The 14,743-nt window shown below is 35.2% G+C and overlaps 2 protein-coding genes across 3 annotated transcripts in view; one reads left to right on the top strand and one right to left on the bottom strand.

Annotated features, from left to right (window-relative positions):
- Positions 1–14,743, top strand: part of LOC129224690 (complexin-like) — a 677,646-nt gene that overhangs the window by 345,473 nt on the left and 317,430 nt on the right. The gene's annotated exons all lie outside the window — the stretch shown is intronic.
- LOC129224829 (uncharacterized) lies at positions 82–2,070 on the bottom strand. Its single transcript, XM_054859376.1, has 2 exons — positions 562–2,070; positions 82–420 (listed from the first exon to the last, which is right to left on the bottom strand). Exons 1-2 carry the CDS (start codon positions 2,068–2,070, stop codon positions 82–84), a joined length of 1,848 nt encoding a protein of 615 aa, XP_054715351.1.

The raw sequence follows: 14,743 nt of genomic DNA, 5'->3' as shown, positions 1-14,743 counted from the left end.
AATTTACAAAACTAAGATAAATGTAATAAATATAATAAATGTAATCACAACTTTCATGATTTTTTGTCTCATGTTTGCAGTCTATTTACACAGGTCACAAATAAATTCATTGTCCTCTTCTTCACATCCAGCACACGCTTCATGTGCCCATTTGTGGCAAGCCGAACACCTTATCCACCCTTCATTTTCTTTTGATTTTGAGAACGAGTCCTGGCAGAACAAACAATCCACGTCACTTTCATCACTGTCAGATTCGTTCAAAAACAAAGCACGATTTCCCACTTTTGGTTTCCTTTTCTGTTTGACAGCTGGTTTCTTTTTCTTGGTAGCCAACTTCTTTTTTTCTTCTTTTTTCTCTAGTTTGATCCTCTTCAGTTTTTCTTTGTCTTCCTTTTCTGCCTTCGCTGCTTCAAGTTCAGCCTTGTAAGGGCTTGAGGTTAAAACTGCAGCCGAACCCTTTTTTCTTTTATTTTTTCTTTTGATGATATTTATTTTTGGAATCGGGACAATATCTTGAGGGCTAACAGCAAATGATGTACTGGGTATGGCGGTTGGACTTACAGCAGATGAGGTACTAGGCATGGAGCTTAAGGCAGATGAGGCATCGGGTTTTAATGGACGACCATCATTTGAGGCATTTAGGGTTGAAGAGACGAGAACAAATAATGCTGTGGGGTCTCCGGCACCTAATATAGGCCCTGAGCTTGTGCTTTCTTCGGGATCGGGATCAACAGGCCCTGATGTTGCACTTGCGTTGGGATCGGCATCAGCAGATCCTTCTTTATCAGAGTCCGGTGAAACTGGATTGATGTCAGCTGTGCGGTGTGACTGAGATGGATTGGGAATTTCCGTTGTTGTAGAAGCAATAAAATCTGCTTCAGTGAACACATCTCTGTTGATTGACACTATGCCACACCTTCTAAATCCGTTAACCGCAACAGTAGGAGTAGCTGCGCTCAAAAATGACTCCCCGAGAAGACGAGACACTTGATATTGGGTTACTTGCCTACCAGGGTTATTTCGCAAGAATCTCTCAATTGCTTGTACATAATAGGTGTTAAATGGCCCCATAAACGCAACGTCTAACGGCTGGAGCTTGTGACTGCAATGAGGGGGGATGCAAACCACAGTTGTATGGTTTTTCCTGGCCTTTTCTAGAAATTCAAGGTTCCTGGTGTGCGTTGCATGTCCATCAAGTACCAATAAAACAGGGTCGTCTTCTGAAGGCTTAGCAAAGCGTAAAAAGTGCTCAAACCATTGAGTGAAAATGTCCGTTTGCATCCATCCTGATGGATGGCAGGCGAAAACTGTCCCTGGCGGAGAACCATCCTGGAGCTCAACTTTCATCCGCTGCCTTGGAAATATGACCATAGGAGGTATAAAAGTCCCCCCTGCTGACATAGAAACTACAAATGTCGAAAGAACACCTCTTTCAGCAGATGTGAGAGAGCCAACTTGTCGTCTGCCTTTAAGCGCAAAAACCTTTGACGATTTAGTCTGGACAGTCATAAGTCCTGTTTCGTCGACATTGTAAACCCTGTGAGGAGGATATAAATGGTTTTTCTGGACATCCTCTAAAATGTCGAAGAACTTCGAAACATTTACTTTGTTAAACGCTTGAGCTCTTGCCGCCGAAGTTGCCTCTGGTACTCTCAACACCATTTCAGGGTGGCGCTGTCTAAAGCCCCTAACCCAATCTTTCCCAGCCATTTTTTTTTCATTGTTGAAGTTATGTGGGATTTTATTTTGCTCCGCAAGTTTGTACGCAAGACTCCGCAAATCAGGTACAGTGATTCCGAAAAAGCGTATCTCCATTTCTAGAAGATGTTTTACAAGCTGCTCTTCTTGTTCTGCAGTGAAAACAGGACGGTAGTGGCCAAGAACTTTGTTTGTTGCCTTAGCATGCTGGTTCCTATTTAAAACCCGGCGTTTCAACGTGTTCCTTGGAACATTGAAGCTTTTGGCAGCTGTCTGCATTGGCATACCATCTTTCACGGCGTCGATAGCCCGCTGCATCGCCTGAGGATCCCAAGACTGTTGCTCGCTTTTCCGTTTATATTTAGAGACCATGACTCCAACTGAAAAAAAAAATGGAAATAAGTTGTAGTTGCATACAAGACATTTAATTTTACTTTTTTCTATATATTAATAAATATATTTAAAATAAAACTAAATACTTGCTATAGGATACCTAACCTGGGTTCGGGGACAGGTAAAATAAATATATTTTATATTAAAAACTAAAATTGTTGGTGTCGGGCAAAGTAGCCACGGTAGAGGGTAAAGTGGCCACTGCTGTGGCCACTTTGCCCTTTCTGACGCCATTACGAAAATGCGACTTTACACGGACACCTGTTACACCCAGCTCTTACTCCTACACATGAATTGATAGCCTAAATTACACTCTTTTCAATGGTTATTGTCAGCATTACTTACTAGGGTCGTAGTTATAGATATACAAAGTAAAGTAGACCACTTACCTTACATCAACAACTTGAAAAACAACAAATTTGACATTAAAATCGGAACACGTAAACTGATCACCTTCACAACGCAATGGAACACTAATGAAGGTCTCACGCAGTAGTTGAGGCGTTGGCCGCTGCGTAGCGCCACTGGGTGGCAGAGAAATCGGCCGTGGCCACTATGCCCGCAGTGGCCACTTTGCCCACCCTTCCCCTACCCGTACGGTGATGCCCGTGCTAAGAATTTAAAGAAAGCCCGTTAATTAAAAAATCCAAAGCTCTCCCTCCCCGCCCCCGCCCCTTTTGATGTGAAGTGATCATTTTTCTTCAAATAAAATGCGTACACACCTTTTCAGAAAACCTATTAAAGTATCTTTGGAGTTTAAAACTATTCGCCAAAAAGACATAAAACATAAAAGCTACAAGCTGGTTCGACAAAGGAAGGGGGGGGGGGCAGGTCTCTACGCCCATTTCGTCGGAAAATAACAAAAAGTACGTCCACTTTTATGTGAATGTTTATTTTTTTTAATTCGAGGGGGGGGGGGGTCGGCATTGATCAACAGTTGAAGTTCCTTAAATACGGGTCTGTCTATCTCTTACTGACCATCTACTTATATCGACTTCTATATTTATCGATCTACCTATACGATCTACGCATATCTACCTCTGATTGTAATTAACAAACTTTTTCTATTCATACACTGCTCGACATTAAAAACACAACACCAAGAAGGAGTGTTCAGAAATTTATGCAAATTTTAGAGTAGACGTACATCACTCAGTTATGCAAATGATGTGAAATGTGCAGCTCTCCGACGCACGTGAAGTAAGATATAAGGGAAGAAACTTGCAGAATGGGCAATATTCGGGTCGTTATTTCTGACTGGAGAATTATCGAAGAAATTTTGTTTTGTCTTGGAGGATACGTGTAACACGAGAGAATACCAGGCCGCCGTCAACGAAGGCACTTACAACAAACAGACGATTTTACGTGGGGTATGGTGATCGGACTGAGAATGGGAGGTTGGTCTGTACGTCAAATCGCAGTTAATACCCACATGGATGCGAGCACGGTTCATCGGTTGTGCCGAAGATGGTTGGAACAACGAAATGTGGCAAGATTGGGAGGTGCAGGAGCAGCCAGAGTGACGTCAGAACGCATGGATCAACGCATCCACCGACAAGGTGTAGCAGACCCATGAATGACTAGTTCCTCGATTCTGCAGCAGGTGCAAGATACCCGAAATGTTCCCGTGCCAACTAGAACCATTTCCCGTCGTTTGGTCGCAGGTGGTTTGCAATCACGGCGTCTGCTAAGAAGAATCTCATTGACTCAACAACATAGACAGCAACGTTTAGTATGGTGCCGGACTAGAGCGACGCGGATGACAGAACGGCAAAATGTCGTGTTCTCAGATCAATCCCACTTCTGTTTATCCAGTGATAGTCGCCGCAAATGTGTATGGAGTCGACGTGAAGGCAGATCTAATCCGGCAGTAACTGTGGAACGTCCCACCGCACGACAACATGGCATAATGGTTTGGGGTGCAATTGCGTACGATTCCATATCACCTCTAGTTCGTATTCAGGGCACTATGACGGTCCAACGATACTTGGATAATGTGCTGCGGTCGATGGCAATGCCTTACTTTCAAGGGCTACCTAATGCAATTTTTTCGAAGGATAACGCCCGACCACACAGTGCTCGTATCGCAAACATGCTCTCCAAGGCACATAGATGCTTCCCTGTCCACCAAACTTTCCTGAGCTGTTACCATTCGGACATGTGTGGGATGAGATTGGGCGCCGTTTGCAGACTCTGTCCCTGCCTCGTTCATAAGACGAACTGTGGCAAATGGTTGAAAGGGAATGGAGAGCCATCCCTCTGGACTCCATCCGCAACCTTTCCACTCTATGCCTAAATGTGTTTCTTCGTGTATCGCTGTCCACGGTGGTCTTACACCCTACTGAGCCGACGCCGTTCTCGCTCAGTATTCTGCCTATCATTTTGAAATTAAGATAATTTATTCTTCCCTGCTGTCTCTGTCTTTTTTTCCAAATTTCATCACTTTCTGACCACTTCTTCTTGGTTTTGCATTTTCAATGTCGGACAGTGTATAAAACGAAGATCATGCAAAAAACTGCGCGCTTTATTTATTTAAAGTAGCACCAAAAAAAAAAAAAAGCTCTCTGTTCCCTGAGTGTGCAAAAGAAAAAAAAAACTCATTGCTTTTATTGAATCAAATGGCCACAAATATGAAACGTTAAATAATAACAACAGCAAAACGTCGGGGGGGGGGGGGGGGAGAAAATTGGATAACATTCCGAAATAAAAAAAAAACAAGAAGAAGCAAATGCAAACACAGCAGTTGGCTCACGTGGTCATGATATCATTGCGATGGAATAATGACCATTGTAATTTGAAGTATGCTAAAACTTCGGGTATGCTTGGAAGTTATGCCGTGCTCCGCATTAAAAACATCGTAAAAAAAACTATTGCCTATTCTTGAAAACTTTTTTTTTCTGAAGAAAGTGAAATGGTTTTACTATTACATAGTTAAATTTTAGAAAAGAGGCTTTTATAATTTTTGCAAGACGAGTTTAGAAAAAATTAAACCCAGGAAAAAATGCGAAAAAAGTTTTTATTTTCAAAAAATTATAAAAAATACAAAAATCGCTCTACCTGCAAAATTTTTTTATCATCATACTTAAAATTAAATTTCCAAGTTTTTAGTACAAAAAATATTTTTCTGGCGCTGTTGGCTCAGTGTCTGTGGCAAAAAAATACTAAAAAAAGAAAAATTCAATAAAACATTGAATATAGTTTTTTCTAATTAAAATACCAATTTAAATTATAGCCTATCGCATTCCTCAATAAATGGACTATTCAACACAAAAAGAATTTTCAACTCGAACCAGTAGTGCTTGAGATTAGGGCGTTGAAACAAACTCTTCAGCTTTATATTATTAGTATAGATAACAATACAGACGCCATTATTAACGGTTTAAACGATTAAAAAAAACTGTTTACAACTAAAACGCTATTTTAGCCAAAAATACGGTTTGGCACAGTTCGCAAACTAAATAAACATAAAGCATGCGAGAAAACTGCTTTCACGTAAACATAATCACTAAATAATGCCAAGACTCTAAGAATATTGTGCCCCCTAGTGATCTAACCGGTAGTGCCTAAGGACCGAAGGACCGATTCCCATTCAAAGCTGTGCAGGAATCCTTAGCGGTTTATGGGAGAACTTCGTGCTTCACTTGGAAAGAAAAAATATGCGCACCAGGTTATTCCATACCACTTTTTTTGACCCTCGGACCAGCAAAAATGTAAGAAACGTTTTTGATGACTGGGGAGGTTTACTTTGCCCTCATTTGGAGCTTTGATAACGAAGCACTAAATTTAAATGCTGAGTAGGTTTTGAAACTGGTAGCTACGCATATTTTTGACAATACTGAGAAGTCTGCATTCATGTAACTTTTTCTCAAGATTACGGTGGAAATCCTTCAAATCCCAGAAATAATGTGTAACGTTTCGGAATTTTTTTACAGTGCAATTTATCTAAAAAACTTTGAAACCCTATTATTTTCAAATAATATTCAACTTTTCAGTCAGAAGTAAATACCAGATATCTAATCAGCTGCAAAAATCGAAATTTTTCTCAGCATTTTTTTTTTTTTAATTTCGTTGTTTTTCTTTTGCTTACCGTCTATGCAATTGAAATATTTTCAACTTAACTGATTTATACATGCTCAATATATTCACGCTTATTTATCATTTAATCAATACCAAATTTATAAAAAAACCTAAGTTTTTCACTTTTTTGTAATTTCCTCTTTCATTTCTTAAATATTAATTAATACTTTTGAGCATCTTTAAGGTTTATGTATTTAAAATATCCTGCGAAAGAAATTTAAATAGATAAAACTAGTAAAAATGATGCAAATGCTTTCCAGAAAATGCAAATCTTAAATTAAATTAAATGTCTTTGATATCGTGAAAGCTTAATAAGAAAGCTTTTTTACGCAATAAAAAAGTCAAACTAATTAGATTATTGCATGACTTGAATTAATTACCAAAGTAAGATTTAATATTATTAATTTTTCGTTCAGTAATGTATTAATGTAATTTATTTCAGTTTGCTTTAAGACTAAATCACTTTGAAAATACTTTTTAGAATCTTAAGAGCTCATTAATTATCAGAATGAGTTTAAGAGAGGCAGAAAAACGTATATTTTATCTTCTGGTAGCCTTTTCAGTAATTTAGCGTAGATTTATCGACAAGTAATACATTTCAAAAGCCTCATATTTACTTCTTTTCCTACTAAAACGATGAGGCTGTTAAGAGTTATATATAACCCTAAACTGGTACCGTATGGTGTATTATATCACAGAAGTATTGAGCTTCTGCATTCAAAAATGTTGTAACGTTTACAAAAAGGCTTTATATGTACACTCTATTTTTTTTTTTTTTTTTTTTTACCGACTTCAAAAAGGAATGTTTGTTTTGTTTGTTTGTCCACTCACAGCGTCTCACCTAGCGAACCGATTTTGATGATTATTTTTTAAAGGATGGGGGATGGCTCAACTTATGTGCCATTGGTTTGTTTGACAATATTTCTTCTTTAGAAAAAAAGTTATGGGAAAAAAACGATAAATTTCGTGCAATTTCCCTATTAAATGATTAAATTTAAAACCCATTGTAATGAAAGTTTGGTGCCATACGACAGTAGCATTAATAGTAACTGTAACGATAATTTTGAATGAAGGCTTCTCTGAAGCAAGGATCAAGTTTCTTCAGGAGGATATTTCGATAATCGGGAATCTGGCGCTGTCGTCTCATTTTTGGCATAAATAATTTTATTTTGGTAACCCTGCTGATTTATAGTAACCCTATGTGAATTATCGATTATTCCCCTCTTCAGTGGTATTGCTCCATAGTGGGGTAAACCTAACCTGGAAGCGAGTTGACGCAGTGATTAGGATCTGCTTAGCCTTCACAATGCTACCATCAGGTTTACATCAACGACACACAGTACTATTTTTATCGTTATCGTCTATGCCAATAACAGATGATCGGGGCTAAGTAAGAAGATACAAGATTGCATGATAAGCAACTTAGATGCTGTGAAATGAAAATTAGTTAGGAAAAACGTAATACTTAAATAGTTATAATTAAATTAACTACACATGAATTCCAGAGAGGAAAAAGATAAGTTTTTAGTGCCAATCGCTTAAAGTTTAATGCTTGTTTATAGTTTTTTTTAGTATGGTGCATTTTTATGAAAAAAATAAGGTGAAGTTTCGTGATGGTAACTTTTTACTATTTCTGAAATACCTACATTTAAACACTAAAAAGAATAAAATAAAAAAATTTTGAAAAAAAATTGAACCGACTTCAAAATTGCTCTAAAAAGTGAAAAATAATTTTATTCTTCAAACACCATCGATAATGCTTTTAAACATAATTTTTGAAGTTGGCGCTAAAACAAAACGTAAAATCCAGTGTAACCATGCTTCGTTCATAATTTTTTTCAGAAAAGCATCCAAAGTTACGAACGAAGCATTTTTATCGTTATTCAAATATGTTGTCAGCAATGCATAATGTATGTGATAGTGAAGAAACTGGGCCTGGTTAAATTTATAGTTGTAGTTGAGTTATGTCTGTGAATGATTTTATCTGTCGTTTTTGCACCAACTTCAAAAATTATGTTTAAAAGCATTATCGATGATGTTTAAAGAATACAATTATTTTTCACTTTTTAGAGCAATTTTGAAGTCGGTTCAATTTTTTTTCAAAATTTTTTTATTGTTTTATTTTTCGTGCGGTACATGAAATTTTCAATCAAATTATGACGTAATTTTAGTAATTATTTGTGAAACGAGTTCTAGGTAGAATCTTCAACTTACGAAAGTGATTTTGATCCACACAGGAAAGTTCACGCGTTGTCAGACTGCGAAGGATAGTGATTATACGTTTGAAAAAGTTTTGAATGAGCAGAATAAGATTATCTGTAAATTATTTTTTTTAATGTCTGCATGTGTACTTGAAAATCAGATTATCGAAAAATTGTCGATATTCAAAATATTTGTCGTGTCTTAAGTTCGTTTAAAGACGCAGTTCCTAATTTTATCGCACGTTTTTGAATTATTTACTATCTGAGACTTTTTTATGCGGTTCCTATTCACTACATAAAACATATTTTTAGTTGTACAAAAACTACTGTTTAAAGCTACTCGTAAAGTATTTGGGCGACTTTTTTTCCTTTTGGTTTTTTTATGCAGCCCCTTTCCACTGCACAAAGCAGGTTTGAAAGTAACTCGCAGTACTGTTACAGTTGCGTTCATATAAACACGTGATGCAAAAGTCCTTGAAAATGTCCTGACTTTTATTTTCTAAATGTTGTTACGCAATCAAAAAGTGTCATATTAGGGTTCTTGCAAATAGTTTATATAAAGTTATGTTTTGAGCCGCGTGTGTCGGCATCCCTTTTGTCAAGGCAACAATAGCTTTGGTTTAAAATTGCTTGTTCGGAGGATTGGAAGAGCAGAGTTTGCAATGTTGAAAGAGCAATAAAAATTATTATCCTGTTAACTTCATAACTATGGAGTCGAGTCTTTTGCAAGTATTTTTAAGTATAGCTACAGGTTTTTAGTATAATTTCAATAAGGCATGAGAATGCAACAAGGGTTACTACAACCCCACCACTTCGCCTTTCCACTTGCATTACAATGAAAGAATCACCTCACTAGATAAGGGTTAAAGTACAGAAATAACTTGAGTTTTAAACATTAAGTTAATTTGGGTTTTGTTTTTGCTTTTTCACAGAGAGTATAATTCTACGCTGTGCATCAAATTCATAAACTCATCTAAGTGCACCATTATTATAGTATAGTTGGTTATAATGAAAATCAGCCTGTTTAAAGCAAAATGGAGCTCTTTCTAAAAGATGCGTGTGAATGAAATTTGGTGTATATGTTGCATAGACTAGGATAAAATAAATTTGCAACAAGAAATAGTTATAAATTCGTTACCCCCTCCCCCCAGGCAAGGTCTTCTTAACTTTTTTAACAGTGCGGATTATCAACCTAAAATGCTGAGAATGGTAGAGAAATCATTCATGCTACTGTTTAATATGCTAAAGCAGAAGTCCCTAAGCTATTTCCTTTAAGGGCTTCATTGTAAATAATCGGACGCGATGTGGGTTAAGAACCCAACAATATTGAAGTGCAGAGTCTAGTAGCTCCCCTTTTCCTTATATACCTACGACCACGATACGTTTTACTTTTAGTTTAGCACTCAGGAGTGTGTTTAAGATCTTCTTGGCATGGTTTTGTTTTCATACCAAAAAGAAAAAAAGAAAAAAAATAGATTTTTTTTGCTGCTTGTTTCTTGCAGGCAGAACAAAAACTATTCGCGGACCGAATGTGACCCAAGGGCCCGGCCGTCTGTTAAAGTTCTGTTTGCGTGTTATAACATGCTTTTAATGTATTATTGAAGTAAAAATAAAGTCCATTGAAAAAGCTATTAAAGCTAGCAATCTCTCAAATTTTAAATAATATTTTTTAATTTCCCCATATTATCTCTACACCAATTTTCAATGACTTACATCTATTTGAACAAACAGTACGTAGGCTCAAACTGAATACCTTTCAAACAACCAGGAACAAATATCATGATCAAAAGGAAACCATAGGGTATACTTCAATATAATATGCAAGTAACTGGTGAACCATTTTAGCCTATTACAGTTTGCGAGGATAGTTTATTCTGGAAGGAATTTAAATTTAAGAAAAATTGCAACAACCAGATATAGTATATTCATTTGATAGAGTATTTGTTTGTGATGTATAACAAAAAATTACTATTTGTTAATTTAGCGAAACACATAAAACTAGAAGCAAGCATCTCACTTTTGAATGCTATCAATACATGAAACCCCAATAAAGGTGATTATTTTGCACACATATCCATTAGAGCTGCAGCCGCGTGTTTGAGGAATACAAGAAACCTGTTCTCAAATGCATTTTCGATCCTAAGCTTAAATAGTTTTGCTATAAAATAATCTTTGAAATCCCAAAACACACATCAACAGTGCTTATTTTTAGTTGGACGTTTTTGTCGCGTGTTTTACAGTCTTTGCATAATTTATTAATTTCATAACTGGAATAAAATGTAATCCTCACGTAATTTTTAGCGTCGTGCAGACAACAAGATTTTGTGTGAAACAAATCGTTTATTTAACGAACTGCAGCACAAACACAGCTTTGTAGAACGAAACATTTTTTGCCGACGCATTATTTCGACACTTCTGAAACTAATGAATAACTGCTTACTTAATTAAAGGGATCATGACCTTAGTACAATTAAGTGACAATTAATAGAACTTAATTTTTAAGTACTGTAAATCATTAAAAAAAGTATATCTTTTGAAGATACCGTTGTCTGACATTAATGTAATAAAGCGAAAGCTTAGGATGCTGAAGCTTATAGTTTATTGCTGAAGTTCAGGGAAAACGAACTGCCTCTTTGAAAGTCAAACACAAAATTTACAATTATAAAATGACAGGCCTGCTTTTAATCGATTCATTATACACTTCTTTTTAATATTCGTGACATTCTGTTAACTTAGTTTTATGTTACTTAAATGTAACACTGCTGTAATAAAAAAACGGATTTAAGTTTGAAGTACTTAAATTCGTGGCGTTAAAAAAAGTTAAAAGCGTTTTTTTGCATTATATCAATACAGTGAAAGTTTGAGTTATTATTAAAGTTTATGACGAATTTTCCAGTGTTCGGAAAAAGTAAATCTACTATTTAATGGCAGACATCACTATCTAGAAACTCAGGATGACAACTTCTGTAGTCGACTCTTTACACCAATACTTCTAAATTTAACGACTTCATGTTTCCGTGGTTTAGTTCTATGTTACGAAAATCAAAGGGACTTAATTTTCTAGTACTTTAAGCCGTGATTGAAAAAGAAATGCAGGCGTCCCTCGTATAACACGGTACTGGTACAACACGATTTCAATATTACACGGTACCGAATTTGCGATTATTAAAACACGGTTTCGATATTACACACGGTACGAAACTTGAATTTAAATTTTACTTCCAAACTTGAATTTGACATAACACGAAAGTAACATTTAAAAAAGATGGAAAATTCATTTTTGTTTAATACAGTTTCTTAATGTTTGAGTATAACTCTAATAAGTGACTTTGTTTTTATGACACTTGGTTTCGATATATTACGTTACACATGCCTTGATACACATTATTTCTCGTATAACACTGTTTCGATACAACACGATATATATTGACATGATTATTACAATGTACATGATTATTTAGTGTAAAAAATAAGTTAAAAAGGTTATTTTTAAAAAAGTCTCGTATCACTCGGTCTCGATACTACATGAAACGAATTAACCGTGTTATACGAGGACGCCTGTATTTAACACATAAAGTCGCTTAAAACTAATGCAACAAAATGAGAGATTAGGTCAGTTTGGTAAACAGGATTTCATCCGTATTATATAAATCCTTATCATTTATTACAACATGTCATAATTAGTCACATTTCAGGTCCTTTTAACAAATTCGTTAAGAAAACGTACCTTCGTGCGATCCAAACTGTCACAGATGTTGCAGTTCAGGATGCTGAAAAGAGCATGTCATATATCTTTGGAAAGAAAATAAGGTTAGGTAAAACTCGGGATGAGTGATCACATTTGCACTCCGAGGCGACAACATTAGGAAAAGTTTGCGTGATAGATTATCTTCCGTAATTCATTCTATTCGTTTCTTCACTTTGCTTGCATCAGCTAGAAAAAGAGGATTTACGAAATACGATCTATCTGTTGAAGAATACCAACCAATTTCCTGGTCAAGAGAATATAAAAAAAATTCTAGCAGGGCAGGAAATTAAAAATGAAATGTAAGACAAAGCTTGGAAATTTTAACGATGACTAGTTGTTAAGGAAATGGACAGGATTGTTCTTGAATTTGAAAAAAAAAATTCAAAACAGTTCACTTTGTTCTGTATTAATTGCTGTGAGAAAATATGCGTAACGTTGGTAAGAAGTAACAATAGACTACAGCATTGTTGTATATTTTTTTCAGGAAAAGACATTATGAGAGGGTAAAAAACATTTATTTAGTACTGAATCTAGTTTCAGTTAGGTAGTTAGTTTAACCGTGGAAATGATGTAATGCATTGCAAAAACAAAAAGGAATTTTAAAAGAATGTAATCATAATTTCGGCTGATAAACAAATATAAAATAAAGGTATAAGTGGATTATAAATGCTGAATTTCAAAATAAAAAATAAACAGTATTTTAAGAAATAAATTTTAAAAAATTAAATAAAAACAAAAACCCGTCTACGTAAAAACCAAAAAGAGTAAAAAAAAAAAAAAAAATGTAAGCCCAGTAGCTTACCAGAATGTTATTAAGTTCCATTGAATAACTACACGATTGAAATAGTTTTATAATCGATACTACTTAAAGCATCATAAATTCAAAAGCAGAACAGTCGGGATCAATTCAAATTTTACGGTGTTCCATAATTGTTCAAAAATGAATGGGTCCCGACTGTTGATCCTTCTATTCTGCTTTTGAATTTATGATATATTAGGTGAGTATCGATTTTAAAACTATTTCAATGGCGTAGTTATTCAGTAGTACTTAACAACATTCTAAGCTACTGGGCAATTATATTTTTTTCTATTTTACTCTTTTTGGTTTTTACGTAGTCGGGTTTTTTTATTTTTATTTAATAAAATTTTTTAATTTTACACTTTATAGTTAATTTTCATTGACTTAGTTATTATGATTATAATGCGGTAAGTTTCGCAATCTTGTCATTTCATTGAGAGAGTTTATATCTTGAGGATTATTAAGTAACTTGCGATGGTCTAAACTACTGATTATTAGTCCCTTTAGGGACCTAACTTGGATTAAAGCTACATTTTCTTGACCTTTAGCAAAAATGCGCGAACTTAAGTCAACCACAGCTATGTAAGCAGCTTATGTAACTCATGATGACGCGAGCTCGAAAACGTGTGTTAGTCAAATCTATCTCGCAAAACTAAAAAATCCCGTCAAGAAAGTACAGGTCGCGAAACTCAGTCCCCTAAATCACGACAAAAACAAATACAACATGTTAGAGATGAAAATCGAATTAGTAGACATTGGAAACAAATAATTCAAGCAGCAAAAAGGCTACTAGCATTTGTTGCACGCTGTATTGCACGCAGGAAGCGTGCGATACGATCTGGAACCGACACTATGGCCACTGGTTGTTGATACTGTGAATTTTGATTACTGTCATATGTTTAGTGACACTCCCAAGGTACGGAAAAATCGGTTGACGTAAGAAGTATCAAAAATGGTCAAGACGCATAGCCTCTACAACGCCACATAGGAACAAACATACATACAAACATAGACTCAAGAACACTTTACCCTCCTTTGCGTCGTGCAGTCGGGTAAAAAACTATCACTTCAAAAATAAATTAAGAAATAATAAATCCTGAAATTTCCTTGTTTTTGTCTATTGTGTTGAGGTTTATTTTGAGCTTCTATTCAATAGAAACTGCCAACTATTTCGTCAATTTAAGAGGTAAAGGTCCCTATTTTTGAAAAGGAGCATCTGCTTGGTTTATTTCTAAAAGAAATAATAATCGCCCAAAGTCGCTCTGGCAAAGCTTCCTGCGAAAACTCTGAAAAATTTCAATAAGCATGGCCATTTATTGATTTTTTTTTCATTTATATCGTTGATTTCTTGTAAGTCGCAAATGTTTTGTACTTGATTGATAATATTTTATGCAATGTACGAGTTTTCATTAGTTCAAAAGACTTGTTAATATAAGGAAGATGTAGCAAATTAATAGTCAAACACTAGTTTAATTTCTGTTTTTTTTTGGAAAATAGTAAGCACTTATTCTACCTTCTGCATATTTGGTTTGATTTTTATTACTAACCAATAAATAGAAAACGATATAGGTAAAAATATAGAAGAGCAAACATAAGAATCTGATTTTTTTTTGTCATATTTTGATGCATTTTTATATCTGGTTTCTAATCCTACACGGTATACGAATTATAGGAATTTTCTTCAAGCGTTCAATTTGTTACGAATGCTGCCAAATACTTTGCTTAATGCACAAAAGTAATTATTTAATGTGTTAGAGAAAAATTATTCGAAAAGTTTCTTTTGAATGCGGACAACATTCTAATCACATACTTTAAGGAAATTTGATA

This window comes from Uloborus diversus, chromosome 6, assembly GCF_026930045.1.
Source record: "Uloborus diversus isolate 005 chromosome 6, Udiv.v.3.1, whole genome shotgun sequence".
In the NCBI taxonomy this organism is placed as follows: Eukaryota; Metazoa; Arthropoda; class Arachnida; order Araneae; family Uloboridae; genus Uloborus; species Uloborus diversus.
Note: the sequence above shows the minus strand (reverse complement) of the source record. Positions and strands in the feature narration are given on the sequence as shown.

Excerpts from the sequence above, each read along its gene's own strand:
- LOC129224829 (XM_054859376.1), bottom strand. The coding sequence starts at position 2,070 with ATGGTCTCTAAATATAAACGGAAAAGCGAGCAACAGTCTTGGGATCCT. Across the intron at positions 421-561 it reads TGCCTAGTACCTCATCTGCT|GCTGAACTTGAAGCAGCGAA; the intron begins GTAAGTCCAACC and ends AGCCCTTACAAG.